Source organism: Garra rufa, chromosome 4 (genome assembly GCF_049309525.1).
Source record: "Garra rufa chromosome 4, GarRuf1.0, whole genome shotgun sequence".
Lineage (NCBI taxonomy): Eukaryota > Metazoa > Chordata > Actinopteri > Cypriniformes > Cyprinidae > Garra > Garra rufa.
Window position 1 is genome coordinate 40342763 of NC_133364.1, and position 25187 is coordinate 40367949.

General features: G+C 38.0%; 1 protein-coding gene across 5 annotated transcripts in view; it reads right to left on the bottom strand.

Moving 5' to 3' along the window:
• Positions 1-2966: 2966 nt before the first annotated feature.
• Positions 2967-25187, bottom strand: part of LOC141334028 (ubiquitin carboxyl-terminal hydrolase 15-like) — a 32145-nt gene continuing 9924 nt past the window's right edge. For 4 of the 5 annotated variants that reach the window (XM_073839181.1, XM_073839179.1, XM_073839180.1 and 1 more), the window contains 15 exons: positions 21230-21374; positions 20968-21141; positions 20717-20875; positions 17779-18003; positions 17517-17600; positions 17351-17445; positions 16083-16271; positions 13605-13717; positions 13196-13450; positions 13047-13117; positions 10815-10930; positions 10393-10542; positions 7412-7515; positions 3934-4022; positions 2967-3842 (listed from right to left, as the gene is read on the bottom strand). In XM_073839181.1, coding sequence (XP_073695282.1) covers positions 3618-3842; positions 3934-4022; positions 7412-7515; positions 10393-10542; positions 10815-10930; positions 13047-13117; positions 13196-13450; positions 13605-13717; positions 16083-16271; positions 17351-17445; positions 17517-17600; positions 17779-18003; positions 20717-20875; positions 20968-21141; positions 21230-21374 — 2194 coding nt within the window. In that variant the 3' untranslated portion in view covers positions 2967-3617. Of the gene's footprint in view, positions 3843-3933; positions 4023-7411; positions 7516-10392; positions 10543-10814; positions 10931-13046; positions 13118-13195; positions 13468-13524; positions 13549-13604; positions 13718-16082; positions 16272-17350; positions 17446-17516; positions 17601-17778; positions 18004-20716; positions 20876-20967; positions 21142-21229; positions 21375-25187 lie in introns of all 5 variants that reach the window. The other variant, XM_073839177.1, reaches the window with a different exon arrangement.

The window sequence follows — 25187 nt, forward strand, 5'->3', positions numbered from 1 at the left end:
GTGGCAGGAAAATCACTAGTTTTTTAGTTAAATCAAGTTATAAAGTCTGAATTAGGAGATCAAAAAAAAAAAAAATCTGAATTGTGAGATGAAATAAATGTTATGTAAAACGTTATTAGCAATAGGTTTGAATAACATTCGATGCTGTGAGTGTAGGGCTCATACAATATGTGGCCTATGAACAGCTTATGTAGATCTGTTGTTTTATTAAGCAATAAGGTACTTGAGGCCGTGCTGTATCATGAATAAATCACGGCGTTGTTAGGCCTCAAGTACCTTATTGCTTTTATAAAACGGTTACCACACAATAAAAATATTAAAATCAAAAATATATATTAATTTATATATATATTAGGTTGTAAGTTTTCATGAAGTAAAATCATTAACTGCCTTCCGCTGTAAAAAGTAGTCCCTAACTGCTGCAGCTGTGTTTACGTTGCTAAGGGTGGTTGCTAAGGGGGTTCAATGATACACAGAAGCGTTGAGTGAAGCGGTCACAGCAGTGCTGACCAATCAGAGCTGAGGAACGGAACTAACCGTTTTATAAATCAAATGAATGGGTTAAAAGTAGAGTAACGTGAATTATTCTGCTTCTAGTCTCCTGACAACTAGATGTCCAACACGATAAAGAGACTAACTCAGTGTAGATTCTAACTTTAGAGAAAAAAGTTGAAATTTTGGTTACATTTGTAGTAAAGCCATGGTTCATTTCTGCATATGGGTATAGCTGACAAATAGGCAGGTTGGTTTTGTAAAACACCATTTTTGAAGAATGAATGCATATATTTATGCAGCGTGAAGGCAGATCTTAGAGAAAATATACAGCGTTCCTAACTTCGTCAATTCTTTCTTTTTTCTTTTTTAATTTCTACCGAACTGTACATTTCGGAGGACATTTAGAGTCAATCAATGACCAGAAAGCACATCATTTTTATCGAGTGCCGTCATCAAAGATGCAGTTTGAAGCTAAATGCAGACGCTTAAACTATGGATGGAAACGGCTAAGATCTAGTTTTCTCAAATCATCTTTGCGTCGGCTTGAGGAAGCTGGACCAGAAAGATTCGGAATATGAACACATTTTCAGTCTGAAATAGTTAGAAGTTTGAAGTAGTTTTAAAGGCTTTGTTTTGGAGGAGATACAGTCTGTCAGATAGATAGCATGTTTATAGCATGACTAGCATGTTTTAACACGATTACCAAGGTGCTAGCATGACTAGCATGTTTTAACATGATTAGCAAGTGGCTAGCATGATTAACACCTTTCACAAATACATTGTCTTTCAGGAATATTGTGTCTTTGAAGTGTTGAAAAAAAACAAGTCAAAATTAAGTGTGTTTTTGCTTGAAACAAGCAAAATAATCTGCCAATGGGGTAAGAAAAAAATATCATTTCAAACAGAAAACAAGATTATTTTTCTGACCCCATTGGCAGATTATTTTGCTTGTTTCAAGCAAAAACACACTTAATTATTATTGACAATAATATCTACTCGTCTAGAAAATCCTTCTTGATTTAAGAATTTTCAGATATTTTGGCTGGAAACAAGATAAAATACCTAAGTAAGAAAAGCATTTTTTGCAGTGCAGGCCTCTGTTTGGACTAATTCAGAGTTGTTTAGGATCAAAGTTATACAATGGCAATTTTTGGTGCAATAACTTTTACACTGAATGTCATTTACAGACCCAGAAAACATGGGGCTAGACACCAAGATTACTTAATGAAGGAGTTTTAGGATATTTTAAGGGTTTCCTGCCCATCTTGAAAATGACACCTTTCTAGTGGTCAAACTTTGGTAAACTTTTAGTATGTTATTAAGAATACCTGATACTACAAAAAACAGCTGAGAAACCTTTTGTTAGAATTTTTTTTCCATATACAGTGTCGTGCAAAAGTATTCATACCCCTTCATTTTTGTCACATTTTGTTGCAGCATTATGTTAAACTGCTTTAAATTAGTTTTCCCCCACATCAGTTTACACTCCATACACCATTATAATGACGAAGCAAAAACCAGATTTGCAAATGTATTAAAACTAAAACACTGAAGTAAGTAGATTGCATAAGTATTCATCCCCTTAACTCAGTCCATAGTTGAAGCAGCTTTACAGCCTCAAGTGTTTCTGGGTCTGATGTGAGCATCTTTGCACATCTGCATTTGGCAATTATCTGCCATTCTTTGCCTCACCTTTTCACCTCTCCATCTCTGTCAGCTTGGACATTTTATAGAGTCCTAGTTGTTCCAGTGGTCTTCCATTATGGAGAATGCTTCTGTCAACCTTCAATGCAGCAGATTTGTTTCTGAACTCTTCTCTAGATCATCGCCTTAACGCAAGTCTGTCACTGAGCTCTACAGGCAGTTATCTTGGTTTTTGCTCTGATCTGCATTTTCAGCTGTTAGACCTTTTCTGAGAGGTGTGTGTCTTTCTAAATCAGACTCATTCAAATGAATTTGCCACAGTTTAACTCCACTCCAAGTGTAGGAACATCTAGAAGAAATATGAATGCTCCTGAGTGTCCCAGAACAGGGGATGAATACTTATGCAACGGGATCTGTTCAGTTTTTAATTTCTAATAAATTTGCACAAATGTTAAAAACCTATTTTGTGCTTTGCCATTATGGAGTGTAGATTGATGTGGGAGAAAAGTAATTTAAAGTAGTTTAACTTAAAAAATGAAGGCACTGTATGCAGCCGCCCACAAGCACCTTGTTTGAACCCTGTCCTTCTGCGGTGTGAAAAACAACAAAGGTCATATGGAGACTAAATCACGACTGGGTTTTCGTTTCTGGGTGAACGATTGCTCAAAAACAGCAGTGATGCCACGAGATCAGTTCCTGTGGAGTTAGTGATTAAGAAATGTTTCCATCTCCAAATGACTTTCAACTGAGCTATGACTAGCAAAACGGCTCAGAAAGGAAGCGGCTAGGACCCGGTGACCGGCGAAGAACGTGAACGGAGGCGTGGCGAGACTGTAGTCAAATTTATTGAAGTCCGTATATAAATACACATGCACATTTCCAATGTAAACCAAAGTGAACTCAAGTGCAGCTAACGGACGTCCCCGAATCATGCAGGACGTCCGCTCCATTTACAAAAACCCACCGACGGTTCGGCGTCCCGTAGATGGATCCAGTTTTGGCAAGAAGTCCTCGACCGAAGCCGCGTTCAATCCGTGTTCCGCCCTCCGTATAAATAAATAGACGTATCAAATGCGCACTCACAGAGTGAACTCTTATGTACAGTATTTATAAACCTACGCGACCCGGAACATTCATCCAAACCCGAGGCGAAGCAGGGAAACGCCTCGCCAAAGCCCAGCTCCTGGACCGGCGGACGCCGAGATCTGTGCAGACGGAAGGCCACAGTCTGAGATTCCCGTTAAGGCTGAGGTGAAAGAATCCGGCGGCGCTAAACTAATGCGGTGATTGTGCAAGAAAACAGAGCGGTCAGCAGACGTCTCTCAGTGGTATATACAAAACAAAACAAGCGCAGTAATGTGAGGCACCTCTCTTCACTCATGCGAACACAAGAACCCGAGCAGAGACGCTGTCCGTGGGGCGGCTCCTACATTCGTGCCCGTCGGCGCGGCTCAGGGATTATGGCTTTGATGTGCGCCTCAGTTGGTGCTCATGGACACGTCACGGCTGGGGCCCAGCTCTTCCTCCCGCTCGTTGTCGTTCACATCCTCCTCCTCTTCCTCGCTCTGAGCGGCAGCGGCGGCGGCTCCGGTCTCGTCCTGCGGCGTCTCGGTCTGGTCCGGAGCCTGGCGGTCCAGAGCGAAGTATCCCGTGCCTTTAACGGTGTCCTGCCGCTGGTAGAAGAGCACATACGCCGCTTTGGACTGGACAAACACACAGAGACACAGGAGAAGGGGAGTTTACCGAATGACGGCAGAACAATCGCTACATCTCCAGACGGACGCAGTTTCTCACCACGATCTGGTCCTCGCCGGTCGGAGACACGCTGCTGTCGTCAAAGTTGTACCACTTGTCGTCTTCCTTGTTCTTGGCGTAGGCCGTATCTGACAAACAAACCAAGGTTATTACGGTTTTGCTGTTCTACATTTGTGACCCTGGACCACAAAACCAGTCGCAAGTGTTCATTTTTAGAAACTGAGATTTAGACATTATCTGAAAGCTAAGTAAATAAGCTTCCTGTTGACGTATGGTTTGTTAGGACAATATTTGGCCGAGATACATCTATTTGAAAATCTGGCATCTGAGGGTGCAAAAAAATCTCAATATTGAGAAAATCACTTTTAAAGTTGTTCAAATTAAGTTCTTAGCAATGCATATTACTAATCAAAAATTACGTTTTGACATAGTTACGGTAGGAATTGTACAAAATATCTTCATGGAACATGATCTTTACTTAATTTCCTAGTGATTTTTGGCATAAAAGACAAATCAATAATTTTGACCCATGCAATGTATTTTTGGCTATTTCTACAAATATACCCCAGTGACTTAAGACTGGTTTTGTGCTCCAGGGTCACATTTGTTTTATTTTAATACATTTTTCAAATTTGCAATAAACCACAGTTTTGTTTTTATTAGTTTTATTAACAATTTTGTTAGTTTCAGTTTTGTTTTTATTTTGTGAACAGATTTCTATTTAGTTTTTATGTTGTTTAGGTTCAGTTTAGGTTTTAGTTTTTTAGAGATCAATTGTGACCCTGGACCACAAACCAGTCATAAGGTTAAATTTGACAAAACTGAGATTTATATATCACATGGAAGCTCAGTAAATAAGCTTTCTATTGGTGTATGGTTTGTTAGGATAGGATAATATTTGGCTGAGATACATCTATTTGAAAATCTGGAATCTGAGGATGCAACAAAAAATCAAAATACTGAGAAAATCACCTTTAAAGTTGTCCAAATTAAGTTCTTAGCAATGCATATTACTAATCAAAAATTACATTTTGATATATTTACAGTAGGAATTTTACAAAAAATCTTCACGGAACATGTTCTTTACTCAATTTCTTAATGATTTTTGGCATAAAAGAAAAATCGATAATTTTGACCCATACAATGTATTTTTGGCTATTGCTACAAATATACCCCAGCGACTTAAGACTGGTTTTGTGCTCCAGGGTCACATATAGAGATCACGATTTCCTTGCAAAGTAAATTCTAAGTAAAGTGTTTAATTCATTTGAATGATTTATTAATCACTTAATACAGAATATTTGTATTTAAAATATAATACGTGTAAGACACCAAATTTTAATATTAAATTCGAAAAAGTAGGTTTTGAGCATAAATCAAAACGGTGGACAGGAAGTTCTGCCATCTGTGGTATAATTGGCATCGATGTTGTCGGCACGACTCAAGGAATATTTAGATTTCATATTTTTGCAATCTACAGTTATTAGCATTTTTGGAAATTTCATAACTAATGCTGCCCTCCAAAGGCAAAGTGCAGTAACTACACATTTGGTCAAAATTGAGTTAAGGCTTAAAGGTATAAGGTTCAATTTTGTCCTAGAGAAACGAAAGTGTTTCAGAGAAAGAAGAGTGTCAACATGTTTGACTAGCTGGAGTAAAAACTTCAAAAGGCATTTTTCTCAGTTTGAGTGCTGGCGTAGTTACTGCACTTTGCCTTTGGAGGGCAGAATGGTTAATGAATAGTTTATTGCTCTTGACCAATAGGTGGCGCTGTTACCAAATTGATGTGGTGTAATCAGTGGGAGGTGGTAATGCCACATACCAAATTTGGTGCAAATATCTGAAGGCTTTACAGAGATACAGCTTCAGATGCGCTTTGGCATCTTTCCAGCAAAGCTGTTAGTGCGTCAAATGAAAACGGTTTTGAATATCGACATGAAATCCATAACTGTTTGTCAGCATGCTCTGAAGATGATCCGAGTCAAATTTGGTGAAAATCAGACCAATGGTCTAGGAGGAGTTCGAAAAATGTGAATGATGGGTATTTGAAGACTGTTTCTCAGCTAAACATGACTCTTAGTGCAAATGCAGATTTAAATGTTCCATAAGACTTTTTCAAAGGTGTAATAGACATCGTTGTCATTTAGAAATGAGATTGTGCGAGTGTCTGAATCTTGATCTTTTAGTGATTAATCAGCTTTAGTATATTGGTTTGATCGCTTGAAATAAATCATTTAGGCTAACACTGCTGCAGTAGTCTAGATTTAATGCGGGTGCTGTTCGGGTCACAGTCTTTATTATTTTTACACCATGGGGTGAGAACATAATGATTACGAAAACAATTATTTATTTTTGATCATTATTATTTTATTTTAGTTCGTTTTTCAATGTTTCGTTGTAGTTTTTCATGTACAGTGCCTTGCAAAAGTATTCATACCCTTTCACTTTTTCCACATTTTGTTATGTGGCTGCCTTATGTTAAACTACTTTAAATTACTTTTTTTCCCACATCAATCTACACTCCCTACTTTATAATGGCAAAGCAAAAAATAGGTTTTTAACATTTGTGCAAATTTATTAAAAATAAAAAACTGAACAGATCCCGTTGCATAAGTATTCATCCCCTTTTCTGGGACACTCAGGAGCATCATATTGCTTCTAGATGTTCCTACACTTGGAGTGGAGTTAAACTGTGGCAAATTCATGTGAATGAGTCTGATTTAGAAAGACACACACCTCTCAGAAAAGGTCTAACAGCTGAAAATGCAGATCAGAGCAAAAACCAAGATAACTGCCTGTAGAGCTCAGTGACAGACTTGCGTTAAGGCGATGATCTAGAGAAGAGTTCAGAAACAAATCTGCTGCATTGAAGGTTGACAGAAGCATTCTCCATAATGGAAGACGACTGGAACAACTAGGACTCTAGAAAATGTCCAAGCTGACAGAGATGGAGAGGTGAAAAGGTGAGGCAAAGAATGGCAGATCATTGCCAAATGCAGATGTGCAAAGATGCTCACATCAGACCCAAAAACACTTGAGGCTGTAAAGCTGCTTCAACTATGGACTGAGTTAAGGGGATGAATACTTATGCAATCTACTTATTTCAGTGTTTGTTTTTTAAACCATTTGTCAAATTGGCAAATCTGGTTTGTGCTTTGTCATTATTATGGTGTATGGAGTGTAAACTGATGTGGGGAAAAACTCATTTAAAGCAGTTTAACATAATGCTGCAACAAAACAAAAGGTGTCAAAAATGAAGGGGTATGAATACTTTTGCAAGGCACTGTATTTTGACGTTTTTATTTTATTTCAGTTTACGATAACGTTTTCTGATTGATCGTTTTCATCTTAGTTTTAGATTTTGTTTACGAAAATAACCTTGTACCCAACCAGCTCTGTTCCGTATTTGGATAAGATGAGTATTTTAAGCGATGCAGTGTTGAAAGATCATACTGTCCATCAGCTGTGATGTGTGTATGTTGGAGATCAGTTCACATGACGGCTGTGTCATACTCACAGTGTCCTCCTCCCATTCCTCCGTAGTGGTTAGAGACGGCGATGAGGTCGTAGCGGCACGGCCCCGCGTTACGATTGATGAGGAACTCAGACATGTCCAGATCACTGCGGGCCACACAACCAACCGTTAAACTGCACATCTCCATTACTTCAGATTCTACATGCATTACCAATATGAGAAAAACTGAATTTATTATTATTATTGTAAGCTGAACTCGATTAAATTAAATTACTAATACTAAAATAAAAATGTAGCTGCAAGCAGCAATTATTGGAGTCAAGCACAATCAGAGGCAAAATAGGGATCTGAGAACGGCAGATCAACTGCAACACTGAGTAATTAAAGACATTTTAGGATGATTTTAGTCAAAATGGCTGAAAATTCATGATATCATGGGATTTCACTCTTTACCAATATGTCATACCTTAAATTTGTTGCATTGCTACACAAAAACGGTTTTGGCTATCGACATAAAATCCATAACATTTTGTCAGCACAGTCTGAAGAGGATGATATTTGATTTTGGTGAAAATTGGACCAACGGAGTTCAAAAGTCCATTTTAAACCAAATCAAGTTCGGTGCACAGTGGAATAATCGGTATCTATGTCGTCGGCATGACCCAAGGAATATGTTGGACCAGTGTCATTATAATAGGCTAATACTATCGGAAGTTATTAACAGTGTTGTAAATGTCATCACTGATTGTTAATGAATGGTTTACCACTGTTGACCAATAGGTGGCAGTGTTACCAAACTGATGTGGCCACATTCAAAATTTAGTGTCAATACGTCAAAGCTTTGCAGTGATACAGCGTTTGGCTTCTTCTCAGCATATTCATTGATGCGTTAAATGAAAACTTTTGTATATCGACACAAAATCCTTAACTTTTTGCCAGCATGGTCTGAAGATGATCCGAGTCAAATTTGGTCAAAATCGGACCAACAGTTGAGGAGTAGTTTGAAAAGGAGGGTTTCAACATAAATCGAAACGGAGGACAGGAAGTTCGACCAATTTTATAATGAATAAAAACTGGTGTCCATGCTTTCGGCCTGACCTAAGGAATATTTTGAGACCAGTTTCATTATAATAGGCTAATGGAATCAACAATTATTAGCATTTTTGGAAATTTAATAATTAAAGGTTAATGAATGGTTTATTACTCTTGACCAATAGGTGCCGTTATTTTTCGGCATGGAATATCTAGGTGGCACTGTGCCGAAACACTGCAAGTAGCCTCAGATCATGCTTGTTATAACACACCAAGTTTAGTCTCAATACAACAAAAACCGTTGCGGAGATATGGCCTCACATCCATTTTTGAGTGCTTTTCGTAGAATTAGTTTGCGCGTTATTCGAGAACGGTTTGACTAATCAACTTGCATTCCATAACTTTTTGCCAGCATGGTCTGAAGATGACCTGAGCCAATTTTGGTGAAAATCAGACAAACCGTCCAGGACGAGTTTGAAAAAGTAGGTCTTTCAAAAAATTAAAAATAGAAAAAAAAACCTAAACCTTACGCTTTTTGAATTTGAAGTTTTGTTATTCATTCGACTCAAAGGCATGACCAAAGGATTCAGAGAAATAAAAATTTGATTTTGTGTCTTACAGTTCAAAAGTTATTAGCATAAAGAAAGTGAAATTTTGGAGAAGTGGTGGCGCTAGAGAGTTTGAGTTAGAGACTCCAGATTTGCTGAGGTTAAAGTTGAGACTGTCCTCTATCAGTGTGCCAAACTACACAACTTTCCCTCAAGCGCTTCTATGGGCTGCTGTACACTTTCCTGAATTGCAGTGCTTGGCCCCTAATTAATACAAACTATTTAGATGTTTAAAAATAATACAAAAAAATAATACTAAACCACAAAATACAATCACTACAATTAAAAACGAAACTGGAAAAAACAAAGATTAAAAATTCTAAATATTAAAAAAAGACCACAGCAGTATCTCAATAGCCGTGTTTCCACTGTCGGGCCAAAAGCGTCAGCGAATCTGTCCGCTAAAACTGCCGCTTCAGCAGCTGTTTTTTACCTTTTGTTCATTTATGTACGTCGCAATCTGTTCAGGAATAATACTAATAATAATATATAATAATAATAATAGCTCCAAATCCAGCAAGTCACAAAGACTGTCAAAAGAATCTCCTCCTAACCAGCGATTAAAGCGACTTGTAAGTTCTTGTAAGAATCTGACACATATCTGATTGGTCACCCGAACCCTTTACGGTCATTTTAGACTCTAATAACTCATTTAGGACTAAGTTTACCAAAGCAGTGCACTTTGACATAATTGTGTGTCTGTTGAAGCTCTACTGCTGTGTTGAAGCGGCTCAGTGCATGCGTCCAGCCGAACGTGCAACCTTTCTAACTATACTGCCCTCCAAAGGCAGAGTGCAGTAACTACGCCAACACTGAAACTGAGAAAAATGCCTTTAAAGTTTTTACAGCAGCTAGACAAGCATGTTGAAATTCTGTTGAAAAACTCTTGTTTCTCTGAAATGGGACACAATTTAACCAGGAGACTTTGCCACAAGACAAAACAGTCGTCACAAAGTCCATTTTAAGCCTTAACTCAATTTTGACCAAATGTGTAGTTACTGCGCTTTGCCTTTGGAGGGCAGTGTACTTCACCGCAGCGGTGAGGCAGCATAACCCCAGGACTGTGTCGCCAAATTTAAGGGTCATGAAAGATGAAGAAGGGAAAAGTTAATCTTCTGAAATGAAGTAGCAATATCTTTTCAGGTAAAAGTTAACAGAACCATGTCTACCAGTCCGCTTGTGTCCTATTATTGGATTCGCTCTTGTCTCTTCAGAAAAGGTTATTGCATTAGCTTACGTCTGAAACAGCGAATCTCTTGAAGAACTGTCTGTTGTTCTCACTACACCGCATTGGTATATTTTGGAAATGTTTTACCCGCCAACTGGCGAGATTTGTACAGGCGTGTGCTTCAGTGGAGCGAGATGTGTTTGTTTGGGCCGTACCGCAGCGGGAAGTCCACCAGCGAGTCCAGCTTGTCCCTCATGTAGCGGCTGTAGGAGAAGCGCTTGAGATGCACCACCAGCACCGGCGGCAGACTCCACAGGTCCAGCTTCTTGGTGGCCTGCTGATGCTGCTTGCAGGTGGGACAGTACCTGAAACGGATGATGCTCATGAGTTCATGTCAGAATAACACTAGAGACATGCGTCTATGTTTCCATCTTCATTCTTAGCTTTTTGAACAAAACATTTGTTTCTTGAGTTTTTGATTCCTACTGAAATGAGTGGATTTCACCGGCGAAAGCATCAGTAAATGTGACCAAATCTGTGTTATCAGTTCGTCCGGAGGTGTCATGTGCAGTCTGCTCTGTATTATTAGTAAATGTGTTATGTTTTCTCATCACACAGAGCCAGAACCCAAGCTCACCAGGGGTCGTCTGCTCCGAGCTTCTCTTTGGTGGTGAAGAGCTCGATGCAGTCCTTCAGCTTGAAGAAGCTCTTCTTCTGCGGCTTGTACTCCATGCTCTCGTGCTTCTCAAAGTCCTTTGGAGAAAACAGTCTTACAAGCATATAGGGCTGGGCAATATGTGACCCTGGACCACAAAACCAGTCTTAAGTCGCTGGGGTTTGTTTGTAGCAATAGCCAAAAATACATTGCATGGGTCAAAATTTTTGATTTTTCTTTTATGCCAAAAATCATTGAGAAATTAAGTAAAGTTCATGTTCCATGAAGATTTTTTGTAAAATTCCTACTGTAAACATATCAAAATGTAATTTTTGATTAGTAATATGCATTGTTAAGAACCTAATTTGGACAACTTTAAAGGTGATTTTCTCAGTATTTTGATTTTTTTGCATCCTCAGATTCCAGATTTTCAAATAGATGTATCTCAGCCAAATATTGTCCTATCCTAACAAACCATACATCAATAGAAAGCTTATTTATTGAGCTTCCATATGATACATACATCCCAGTTTTGTCAAATTTAACCTTATGACTGGTTTTGTGGTCCAGGGTCACATATAGACAAATAAATGATCACAATCGTTTTTCCTCGTACCAGTCAATATCGATAATTATCACGAGAATTTTTTCGTATCAGTGGATAACACTAATTATCACAATAAATGTCAAATTTCATTTTTAAATTAAGTTTAAAGGCAGATTTTTGCTCCAGTGTGAAAACCAAATGGTTGATTGTGGCTTTAAACTCTTCATAGTTTCAACACGGCACTTCACGTCTTTTCAATTATTTACACTTTCCCACTCATTTGTCCTTAACAAAACACATTTAAAATAATACAAATATATTTCTTAGTTCAACTTCTACATGATCCAGTGAGTAATATTGTATCAAATCAAGAAACAGGTTTGTGCTGCCTGATAATATTATTAATAATATGATTTTTTTGTCTCTTAGAAATACACATTTGATAGTTTGTTGAGTTAGGATGCAGATGTACATTTGTGTTCATTAGCAAAATCAGAAATATCTGGAAAAATGGTAGCAACCTCATTTTTATATGGTGAAATGTAATCATTCTTGCTGTTTGAGGGTTTTCTTTAATTAAGCATTGGTCTTCCATAGTAGCATATATTCAGATTATGATAACCACGGTTAAAACCACAAATACAGCAGCTCAAAACCATGGTAAAAATTGTAGTATGGTTTCTAAGTATTTGCATGAAAAACAGTAGTCGAAATACATTTAGTATAAATGCTGTAGCTTAACCACAAAAAAATACAGTGATTATTAGTGATCGAGTTATTTTTTATGACCAATATTGATTATTTGCATGCATTATGTGCCCGATAACCGATATGCTGAACCGATATTTATTTACTCTTATAAAGTAAATAAATGACTGAGTGAAGCAAGTCTATACTTCACTTTGGTTTTTCCTCCTTTTAGTCCTCTTTAAAAAAAAATGTGCTGAAAATTAGCAGGCTTTCATGTTAAATTTAATCTTCATATTGCAAATTTAAAAACATGTTATTTATAAAAGCATCAGCTGCAACACTACCAAGCAAAATAAATAAAGTATGTCTGATGTTTCCAAATGGAGAAAGTAAATAAAGAACAGGAGTCATATCAACAGTTTTAACTACAGTTTTAGTAGCTTTAAAAGCTGTTTAATAATCTAAAGATTGACGAATAATTCTCTGGACAATGTATTCTTTTAGAATAAAATATTGGAATATAACAAACAAAACACGGTATTTTATTGCATTTCTCAACTGGTATGTTACAGCAGAACTGCTAATGTTTTGTCATTCTAGATTCTGACGAAGCGCTGTTTATCTATGCATTTACACACAACTATACTCAAACTGTGATCAGTCGTGGAGATCATAACTAATTTAGTTGTATTTGTATCGGTGAATTCGATATTGCAAAACCGATAATGGTAAAAAGCTTAAATATCGGGGAAAATATCGGTAAATTGATATATCGGTTGATCTTTAGCAACTATATTGCATTACTCCTCCTTCAATACACTGATTACATGTCTACACTAATATTATAATATAAGATTTAACACGAATACCCACATTCCTGACACAATACCATGGTGCAGCTATTCTAAATCTGTTTGTCAGCGCTGTTTTATCTGGCTATAAACTTGAAAAAAAGAGCAGGAACGGGAGAGTTGTACCTCCACCACGGTTTCGTTGAAGTACTTCCTCTTCATCTCGGGTTCCCAGTCCAGGGACAGATAGCATCTATCTGCATGAGACAGAGCAAACACATGAGCTCAGAGAGCACTCTCGTCTACCGTAAGGAGAACAGAGGATGCGTCCGCACCGCTGAGCCGCACGTGGTCCTCGTCGAAGCGGATCTGGCGCGGCTCTCCTTTGATGAAGTTGCTGTCGGTCTTGCCCATGTTGTTGAACTGGAAGGTGAAGAGCCTCTTCTTCTTGCCGTGGTTCTCCGGGATCAGGCCGTTCTCCAGCTCGTTGTCTCCCGCCACAGAGTCCTCCGACTGGCTGTTGTCGTTCTCGGAGGGCAGCTCCTGGTCCTGACTGGACTCGTCGTCCGGCTCGTCCGTCTCCATCTCACCTGCAGGACCAGCCAGGCTTCAGCGCTCGCATCTTAAAGCACACAATCTCACACACGTCACACACGGCAGGCACGCGTACGGCGGCGTCGGGATCGTTAGCGAATGTGGGAATGAACACGAGTAAGGAGAGAAGCGCTCAAACTGCATGCTTACTAGGCGACCCCTCCTCCTGTGTTATACCATTGGTGGCGCTGCCGTTGATGGACAGGTGTTTGGGCGTCTCCTCCGGCTCCTCCTCCTCCTCCGCCGCCGGCCGGACGAAACGACTGAAACCACAGCAGAACAACTCTCAGTCCTGACTCACACACTCACCCCTCATGGACAAACACAGCCTACATAGTCAGCACAGGGACACTCAGATACAACACACATTCAAGTCTGCTCTTCACAGACCTAAATTCACATGGACTACTTCATTCATATTGCCTACCCATGAGCTCTTTTAATCTGTAATCAGTAGAGCTGCCACTAACGACTACTTTTATATCAATAAATATCAATCAATTTATTAATCTATTGACTAATTTACCGATTAATCTACCAACTAATTTGTTGATTATTAGATTCATCTATTGAGTAATTTAGTGATTAATCAAATTATCTATTGTCTACATTTTCAATTAATCGATTAAACTATCAACTGATTTTACAATTAATCTATCTGCAAATTTAACGTTTAATCTAAGTTGTCGATTAATCAATTTATCTATCGACTAATTTATCAATTAATCTATCAACTCTTGATTAATCAATTGCTCTATCAACTAATTTATCAATTAATCGATTTGGCTATCATCTAATTTAATGCTTAATCTATTGAATAATTTATCGATTGATCAATTTATTAATTAATCTGTTGACTAATTTATTGCTTAATCTATCATCTAATTTATCGATTAATCAATTGACTAATTAATTGATAATTCGATTTATCTATTGACTAATTTATTGATTAATCAATTAATCAGTCAATAGATACATTGATTAATCTATTGATTTATTTATCTATCGACTAGTTTACTGTTTAATCTATTGACTAATTTTTTGATTAATCGAATTATCTATCAACTATTTTATCAATTAATCTATCGGCTCATTTAAGGTTTAATCTATCCAATCTAACTAAATTGTCGATTAATCAATCTATCGACTATTGACTAATTTACTGATTAATCTACCAACTATTGATTAATTTATCTAATCAACTAATTTATCAATTTATTTGTTCAATCTATCAAATCATGTGTTGATTAATTGATAATGTAGGCAGTCGATAAATCGATTAATCAATCAATTAATTAATAGATAGATTGATTAATTAATACTTTAGTTGATACATTAATCAATTTATTGATAATGTAGGCAATCGATAATTTAATCAATAAATTAGTCAATAGATGGATCAACACATGGATTAATTAATCTATCATCTAATTTATCGATTAATTTATATGCTAATTTAATGCTTAATCTATTGACTAATTTATCGATTCATCAATTTATCAAATGATTTATCAATTAATTTATCAACTAATGTTCTGATTAATCAATTGACTAATTTATCAATTACTCAATCAACTAATTTATTGATAATTCAATTTATCTATCGATTATTTAATTAATTTATATATTTTTTTAATTTATCAATTAATCTATTAACTTTACTGATTAATCGATTAATCAGTTAATAGATAAATTGATTAATCTATTGACTAAATTATTGGTTAATTAATCTATCAACTAATTTATTGATTAATCTATTGACTAATTTGCTGATAAATCTCTCAACCAATTTTTTGATAAATCAATTTATCTATCGACTACCGATCAATCAATTTATCAGTCAAAATATAAAATGATTAATCTTTCGTTTAACCTATCGGCTAATTTATTGATTAATCTAAACGACTAATTTCCCACAAATATTCAACAATTTTACTTAAGAACATTTTATTTTTAACAAAACCAATTAATTAGACTTTTGGTTAATATAATTTAATGGAACCATTAACATGGAATCCAGAAAAATCTGAACGGGAAAAAACTGAATTTGGAAATAGTACGGATTTCATAGGGCCCTATAATTATAAATATTATTGTTTTGGAAATAAAAACAGATGTGAACAATAGCCTTTAAAATACATATATAATAGCAATGAGGCCATAATAATAAGTTAAAATAAAGAATCAAAAGCAAAAAAACATATAGTTTTACTTCACAAAGCTGTTGAAAAACATAATGTATTATAAACAATAGAGCTAATGTACATTATGCATTACAACAAAGGCCTACACGCATGTAACATATATTAAACCTGCATCGCATATATTTATTTACATGAATCGTAGCTTTTGTGAATTCACAAGTCTGCTTGATCATGACTTTTAAATGAGGTTATTATTTAATGCAGCCTTGGAAAACAGTCTAATAATGTGTTTCAGGGATTTTTCATTCATGAAATGTGGCACTTCTGATATTTAGCCGGTTACTCGACGCAGGCTAAATGAAATCAAAGACTGTAATTGAACAGTCGATTAGAATTGAGGAATGTGCCAGCTCTAGTAATCATCTGAGGAGCCTGACGCTGGAGCAGAGATGTGTGAGAACGAGTGTGAGGTGTGAGCAGGTACCAGAGGCGCAGCAGCAGCAGGTTGTACAGCTTGTCCTCACTGATGGTGCGTGGGACACTCAACAGGAAGGGCTGTCCGAAAAGCGGCGTAGTGGTGTGGTTGAAACCCGACTGCTTGTACTTCTCTCTCAGATGAACGGGAATCACCACGTGGTCTGTGTCCTCCAGCCGGCTGACCACCACCTCGAACCTGGACAGAGAAGCACATGAGACACACATGAGACACAGAGACACAGATGAGACACACATGAGACACAGAGACACACATGAGACACACATGAGACACAGATGAGACACAGAGACACAGATGAGACACAGATGAGACACACGAGACACAGATGAGACACACGAGACACAGATGAGACACACATGAGACACACATGAGACACACATGAGACACAGAGACACAGATGAGACACACATGAGACACACATGAGACACACATGAGACACACATGAGACACAGAGACACAGATGAGACACACGAGACACAGAGACACAGATGAGACACACATGAGACACACATGAGACACACATGAGACACACATGAGACGCAGAGACACACATGAGACACAGATGAGACACAGATGAGACACAGATGAGACAGAGACACACATGAGACACAGATGAGACACACGAGACACAGATGAGACACACATGAGACACACATGAGATACAGAGACACAGATGAGACACACGAGACACACATGAGACACACATGAGACACACATGAGATACAGAGACACAGATGAGACACACGAGACACAGAGACACAGATGAGACACACATGAGACACACATGAGATACAGAGACACAGATGAGACACACGAGACACAGATGAGACACACATGAGACACACATGAGACAGAGACACACATGAGACACAGATGAGACACACGAGACACAGATGAGACACACATGAGACACACATGAGATACAGAGACACAGATGAGACACACGAGACACACATGAGACACACATGAGACACACATGAGACACACATGAGATACAGAGACACAGATGAGACACACGAGACACAGATGAGACACACATGAGACACACATGAGACGCAGAGACACACATGAGACACAGATGAGACACAGATGAGACACAGAGACACAGATGAGACACACATGAGACACAGATGAGACACACATGAGACACAGATGAGACACACATGAGACACACATGAGACACACATGAGACACACATGAGACACGAGCGGCAGACAGACTCTAAACGCTCAACGATAGATACGACTGGAGCTCACACATAGATGTCGTCTCGATCCATGATGCTGCTCAGGTTCTCGTTGCTGGCGAAGATCCGGTGGAACCTGTGGTTGTAGATGTCCGTCACGATCATCTAGAGGAGCAGAACAAACAGTAAATGCAGAGAAGATATGAAGACAAGACACTCTACACACGAACCCTTACTTTCTCAGCAGGGACGCCCGACAGAGCCGACAGCGACGCGCACAGATCCGAGATAGAGCCCACTTTAGGCACCGTCAGTTTATACTGAAACACAAACACCACAATCACTCCTCTGTAAGATCATTAAATGTTTTATCATCATCTATAAGAAAGCGTGAGTCGTTTTAAACAGTGAGTGATTTGCTCATGAATCAGACTATAGAGGTCGTGCTCTTTGTTTTTGCGTGCAGTCTTCAAGAAAAAGCTAAACTGTGTGACGTACCTGTGTGGGTTTGGCCATCGGGTCCAGCCACACCAGATACACCTCCAGCGTTCGCTCCTTCTTCATGGGCAGAGGCAGCGTCAGGTAGCAGAAGGGGTCGAAGGTCACCGAGATCTTGGCGCACACGGGACACACCAGCGTGGACTTGAACAGGCCGTGAAATATATCCACGATGATGGAGTCGTTCCTCTTGATGTGGTTCTCCCAGGCCTCCTCCGCCACCACCTGCAGGACATCCAGAGGAAAACATCAGAATGAAGACTCTGGATCTCAATCACACACACCTTCAAACACACGAGGAACCTTCAGCACCAGACTATTAGCTTAGCATTTCAATATCAGAGGAAAACATCTGGATCTCAATCACACACACCTTCAAACTAAACAGGAACCTGCCGTTTTCAGGATTAAACTATTAGCTTAACATTTAAATATAAGAGAAAAGGTGTTTGTTTTAGATGGTGACCTTTCCTTTAGGTTTTACCTCTTTGAATGTACTTCACGATTTTACTGTCTTCTGCAGGTTTTTAAAAACTATTGTTTACAGATTATATCAAGATTGTGTTGGACTTCTTGGTTTAGTCAAATTCCCAAACTTTGAGTACAATTTTTATTGTTTTCCATAAATCATATTTAGACAAAGGTAACATTTTAAAGGATTACTGCTTTTGTAATATTAAACTTTTCTGATAATGTACTCACCCCCATGTCGTCCAAGATGTTCATGTCTTTCTTTCTTCAGTCGAAAAGAAATACATTTTTTGAGCAAAACATTCCAGGATATTTTTCCATATAATGGGCTTCAATGGTGCTCAACGGATTGAAGGTTAAACATGCAGTTTCAATATAGCTTCAAAAGGCCCTAAACAATCCCGGTCAGGGAAAAACGATTGGTAATTTTCTTAAAAAAAAATAATAATAATAATAATAAAAAAATAAAATAAAATAAATAAAAATCTTACAATGTATATAGTTTTTATCCTCAAATGCTCGTCTTGTCTATCTTTGTGTGTACTATGCACTCTGGGTAGAGACAGTTAAAGCATGTTGAAAAACTCCCATCTCATTTTCTCCTCCAACTTCAACATTGTCCTACATCGCTGTTTTACCTTTTTGTTTTGTGAAGGGCGTTTGACCATCTTTGTATGTTCACTGTGCAAACACTGGGTACTTCTGCAGCGATGGAGGACGAGCTGAAAATGTTTTAATGAGATGGGAGTTTTTCGACATTCCCTGTCTTGAACCGGAGTTCAGGCAGAGCTAGACAGGACAAGCATTTGAGGTTAAAAAGTATATACAGATTTTTATTTTTCTATTTTTTATTAGAAAATAACCTGTTGTTTCACTAGATAAGACCCTTCTTCCTCGGCTGGGATCGTTTAGAGTTCTTTAAAGCTGCATTTAAACTGCATTTTGGAAACTCAAACTCAGGGCACCATAGAAGTCCACTATATGGAGAATAATCCTGAAATGTTTTCCTCAAAAAACAACAATATCTTTGCGTCTGAAGAAAGACATGAACATCTTGGATGACAAGGGGATTATAAATTATCAGAATGGGGATAGTAAATTATTACGTTATATGGGGATAGTACATTTTCCAAAAAATTATTCTGGAAGTAAAGTAATCCTTTAAGACTGCAAACACCCCTGATATAACGCATATTGTTTCATTTTAATTCTTACTTTAATGAGATTTAGTTCGTTCTGTCCAACAGGGTGTCTACAGGTTTGACCAAGCTAAATTTAAGACATTTTAAGACTTTTTAATACCATTTTCAAACAAAATTTAAGACCAAATTGAAAGTCCCGCAAAAGTCTAGCACAAAACTATGAAGATATTTTAAATTATTATTTTATTTAACTGATTATTCTTGGGAATATTCAACAGAAAACACTATTCCAGAAGAAGAAATTATTTTCTATTCCATGACAAAGTCAAGGCTCTCACACACTTTGAAGCCAATGTAACAGTGTAACAAACACGGATTTTGAGTCATGGATCGGATCATTTTTCGGATCAGAAAAAAAAAAAAAGTTTGTTTTTTCCTAATTACTGAATGCTTACTTTAGGTAGGCTACTTCTCATCCACAGCAAAAACTACTATCTGAACTAAATTTCAGTAACAAAACAAGAACAATTACGCAAATGACAAGTGTAAATGAATACAACATAAAGTTAGTAATAAAATCAATAACACTAGTATTCAGGAGGGGAAATTTAATAATTAATTGTAAAATAACTAGTGTTTCTCACTGCAGGTATTTATAGGACGCTGTCTCTTTAAGGCCAAATGCACGCATCTCTTTCTCAGCTGTTTCGGTTCACTGAAGACATAAACGACTGTTAAACAGAATACCAAAACGGGTATTAAGACATGACTTGGTATGTACGTTTCCGTTCAAATAGCAGTTAAAAGAGGAATCAATCTGTGTGAATCGTGCCGCGCGCCTCTCTCTCTCTCTCTGCGTGTGCTCGCGTCAGGTGTGTGCGGCAACGTAAAAACATGTGCTAATTATAAACGTTTACTCTATGATGGTTAAACTTAACAGTTAATCTGCGAATCAAATGCGTGTAGTTTGGCGGAAACCCGCTAAATCTGGCAACACTGAGGCGTTGTCAAGCAAGCGCGTGTCTAGCAACAGAACAGATTTAGAACCTGCGCAGGAGATTCTCCTCAAAACGATAAACTTTTCCTTTTCAAAGTGTAAAAAATTTAAGACCCTTGGATTTAGATTTAAGACAAATTAAGACATTTAAAGGCCTTATTTTAGGACAACGGAATTTAAGACTTTTTAAGGATCCGCGGCCACCCTGTCCAAGTATGTATTTCCAGGATGAAACTGAGACATATTAAGAAAGCTGACAACTGATCATTAGATTATTGCTTCATGAATGAATCGTGTGGTTCTGTGTGTAAACGCCTGTGTGATGAACCTTGTCGGGCCGACCGTCGGCGTCTTTCAGCTGAATGTAGGGCTTCTTCCGGATGCGGTTCAGGTCCTCGTGGAGTCCGTCCAGCAGGAAGGCCAGCAGCTCGTGAGAGTCCTGCTGCTGATAGCCGGAGAACTGAGGCGCGAATCGACCCACCTGAGTCTAACACAACATCAGAGACATCAGTCTGAACACCCACAGCAGGACACTGATCAAAGATGCCATCACAGCGCATTATAAACACCAATCTGTACCTTGAAGGGGCGTGGCGTGACGTAGCTGTATTTGCCCGACCACAGCTGCTTGATGAGCTCTGCGTAGGCCTTGGCGATCTCTCCCTTCATGCCCAGAGGATTGTCCTCGTTCAGCTCGTCCTGGTACTTGTCCTTCAGGAAGAAGTCGGTCAGAGGAGGGATGTTGCTCAGACACTGTAACACACAAACACACGGAGCTGTAGAGCGGCGCAGACAGGCGGAGACAGGGGCTGAAGCTGTGGAGGAGCTGAGCGAGCGTCACCTGTGTGGCTGAGTTCATGAAGCAGGTGTTCCCCAGGTTGGACAGGCCACAGAGACCCGCTTTCTCACCGCGCCGGCCCTGGTCCGAATACTCGTAGCTGCTGTAGGGCGGGTAGGACGGCAGGCTGTAGCTGGAGTTCTTCATGCTGCGGACGGACACAGCAGACGTTTGACAGAGCAGACGGGAAAGCCACAGACGAGCCGGTTAGAGCAGCAGCAGATGATCACAGCAATGCATGACCCCACACATGCAGCAACAGCAAACCAGACCTAACCCCAGCTCTCTAACCCCTGAGACACGCCTCACTCGCTGGCCACTCCACCTACACTACACTGGCCACAGCTGCACCTTAACTGGACTGGCACTTCTCCAGCAGTCTTTGAGCAGAACCTGAGCTCATCTGGTAGAAAACTGAAGCCTCCACATGATACTCACCTCAAACATGCAGCAAGATCAATGCTGGAACCACGGAGAGACCACTTCTGGTGGAAGTTCAAATGTCAGCATCACCTACTAGATGCACAGGTGCACTTATTTTTTCATAAAAGAAAACTGAATTTCTGTACATGATTTTGTGGCATAAAAGCCTAATTTTAGGATTACGTGAACCTCACCATCTGTGTTAAAACTAGGGATCACTCTAAGCCAAATTCCCTGACTTCCACTGACTAAAAAGCTGAATTTCCAAGATACCGAACTGAAAAACAGGTCGCTGTTGTACGTTATTTTAAATCCATCCATTTGTAAGCTTTATTGACTCGTTCACAGAATTGTTCACGTCAAAACTAAGTTAAACACACATTTTTTGCACAAAAAAAAAACTTAAACACAAGTGCATTAGTAGTACAATCTTATATTTTGTGCTAAATAAAACTAAAATGACTATAAATACCCTAGTTATAAGTATACTTTTACTTCAGTAGTACTTTAGTGCAATTCTGAAAGTATACTAAATACAACTGATATTTAAATTGATTTTAGTACATGGCGACAAAGTGTACTACTGCAAAAATATGCATAAAGTTCAGTCCCTCCAGAAAAACGCGATTATGCGATCGCATGATTCCATGCATAATCAGCCAAAGTCCGCATATTTATGCGGGGGACGCATTTTTTTAAATACGCCGCACTTTCGCCGCATAAATTGAAGATTTCCGCGCGCAAAATATGCGGGCTTGCATGATTTCATAATCCCATTTCCGTTTGGGTCTTTGTCTTCCTTCTTTCGAGTACTATTGTTTGCCTGATCTTGTGTGAATATTGTTGATGGACCAGGTGTAATGTGATTGCATCTGTTATTTTGTTGCTTTTCTATTTTTGTTGATCAATTTTTCTTTTTTTTTGTGTTTATTGATTTGATTTGATTTGATTTATGGTCATTTGATTTTTTTTTTTTCGTGTTTAGTTGATTTTGACTGATGACTATTTGATTGTATTCTTGTGTGTGTGTGTGTGTGTGTGTGTGTGTGGATTTGTCAATTTGATGTTGATTTTGTTAATTTTGTTGGACGGGCTAAGGAGTGCTGACCACTCTAGATCCATGTTAATGGGTTCACTGAGTGATTTTGTTCTTCTGATTTTTACACGTGTCATCTGAATACACGTGTGTTTGTGGTGAAATGAGTACATTAGTGTACGTTTGAAGTGCGTAGTGAAGTGGAATTGGGGTAGGTTGGTTATTTCTCCTTGCCATCTGATGTGTTACTTTTGATTTGTCTAATTTGTTTATTTTTTTGTTTTGATTTGGAAGCCATATTAACCCCTTGTGTCCTAAATTGTGTCTGTGTGTTTAGCTTTTATCCCAGTAATAATAAAATATTGTATCTTTTTTTCTATATTCACATCTCTGCTCTATTCTTGTGGGAACAGACCTGGGTGTCTTTGACCATTATTTCCCTGAGAGAGATTCCCAGGGTGGAGTAGTCGATGTTATAATTATTATTGAGTCCAGAATAACGAAATTCACTCCTTACGGTGCTACATCTGGCAATAAGTGTGTTGGGGGAATCACTTTTTTCTCTCTTTTTCACCAATCCGCAGTTTTTGCAAGTTCCCGCAGTTTTTGCAAGTTCCCGCAATTTCATCGCATAAAATTGCATAAATATCCCGCATATTCAATCGCATTTTTTAAGAAAATGTGCCGCATAATCAAGGATTTTTGCCCGCAACAATCACAAAAAAACACCGCGTTTTTCTGGAGGGACTGATAAAGAGTTTTATTAGTGTATTTCTTAAAAGCGTGTTTCGACTGTTTAAAAGATTAGTTCAGTGTTAGTGCACTTGTAGATAGTTACCCTAAGTTTAAATTACAATTGATTTTATTTAAAATATATAAGTAATGTTATAGTTAAAATTACATTTTCCCAAATGTGCTTCTTAAGGAGACTTAATATTAATGCACTAATTAGTACTACACTTACATTTCCAGGTGAAAAAAAGTGCACTAAAATACAATTTACATGCACTTCCCTAATGTACTTAAAGAGCTCTATTTTCACGCACTAATTTTGCACTTAATATACTAAAAGTTATTCTTTTAGCACCATGAAGATGATCTAAAATCTGCTTTCAACATACATACATCTCAGCATTTACAGAAATGTATTTTGCTACCACTTTTAATACAATTGAAACATATTTCCTATAAATATAATAAATATATACAAAGCGTATTAATGTATTGGCCACATATTTTTATTCATAAAAAATTATTCATGTATTTTAAATAATTAATAAGTGTATTTTTTATGTATAATTAGTATAATTAAAGGTTTAGGAAATATGTTTCAATTGTATTAAAAGTGGTAACAAAATACATTTCTGTAAATGCTGAGATAGTATGTTGAAAGCAGATTTTAGTTCATCTTCATGGTGTCTCAAAATAGCAGAGTTGAGTACACTTAGATTATCTTAAGAAGTACTAAAGAATAACTTTTAAGTGTCTAAGTGTCCTTAAATAAACTGTATTTTAGTGCACTGTTTTATCCACATGGGCGGTCTTTGAAGAGGTTATTTTGTAGCCAAAGCTCTTGAAATGTACATTTTCCTGGCATGACTCAAGATCATATAGAGCAAAACAATGCAATAAAAAAAATACGGGATAGAAAAATTACATTTTGATAAATGGAAACTAAAATTGTAAAGCGACAAATCCTTGGATCAAAAAAACCCCCAACAAACTGAAATTCCCAGATTTTCAATGTTTGGAACAGACCTTTTAAAACTCTGTGATATTCCAGAAACTGCTGTGGGAACCCTGAGGGATGCAGCAAAATTAAAATTATGGGTCGATGCTCTTGGCCAAAAACTGAAATCAAAAAAGCTTTTTTAATAATTATGTGTGATTTTACTAAATAATATGAAATAATTGATTAATTAATGAGGCTTTTTTTAATTTAACCCAATATTTTCCCAATATCAACACCATGTGTTTTCTGCACTTTTTCTCTTTTTTGGCCAAAAACTGAAAATGGCATTTTTGGGTGATCTTTTTTGGAGGACCGAAATGTTGGTGCATCTCTAATTAAAACGAAAGAAATCTGTTCATGGGGTGCACTTACTTTCTGAGCTGCTCTGTAATGCTCATTTTGGGTTCAGCTGATTGCTGTGTTGGCAACAGAGCTGAAGTCTCTTTCCCTGACCAGAATAAAGTGAGCATGCCAGCATTCAGCATTAAAATGAAGCCTGTGCATGAGCACTGCCAAATACCTCCGTCTCATATAGAAGCCAACAACTGATCACTGCTAACGGAATAACACACAGTAGCAGCCATACATTCCCACAATGCACTGCGGCTACAAGCTCCACACTAATGGCAGCACCAGTGAAGGTGAACCGCTCAGATGGGATGAACGTGTCCGAGAGTTATGTTAATAAACTGCGCACACAGAGATATGGCCAGCCACACAACAGCTCAATATCACCGAAACACACCGGTGGATCATGGTTTGAGGAGCAC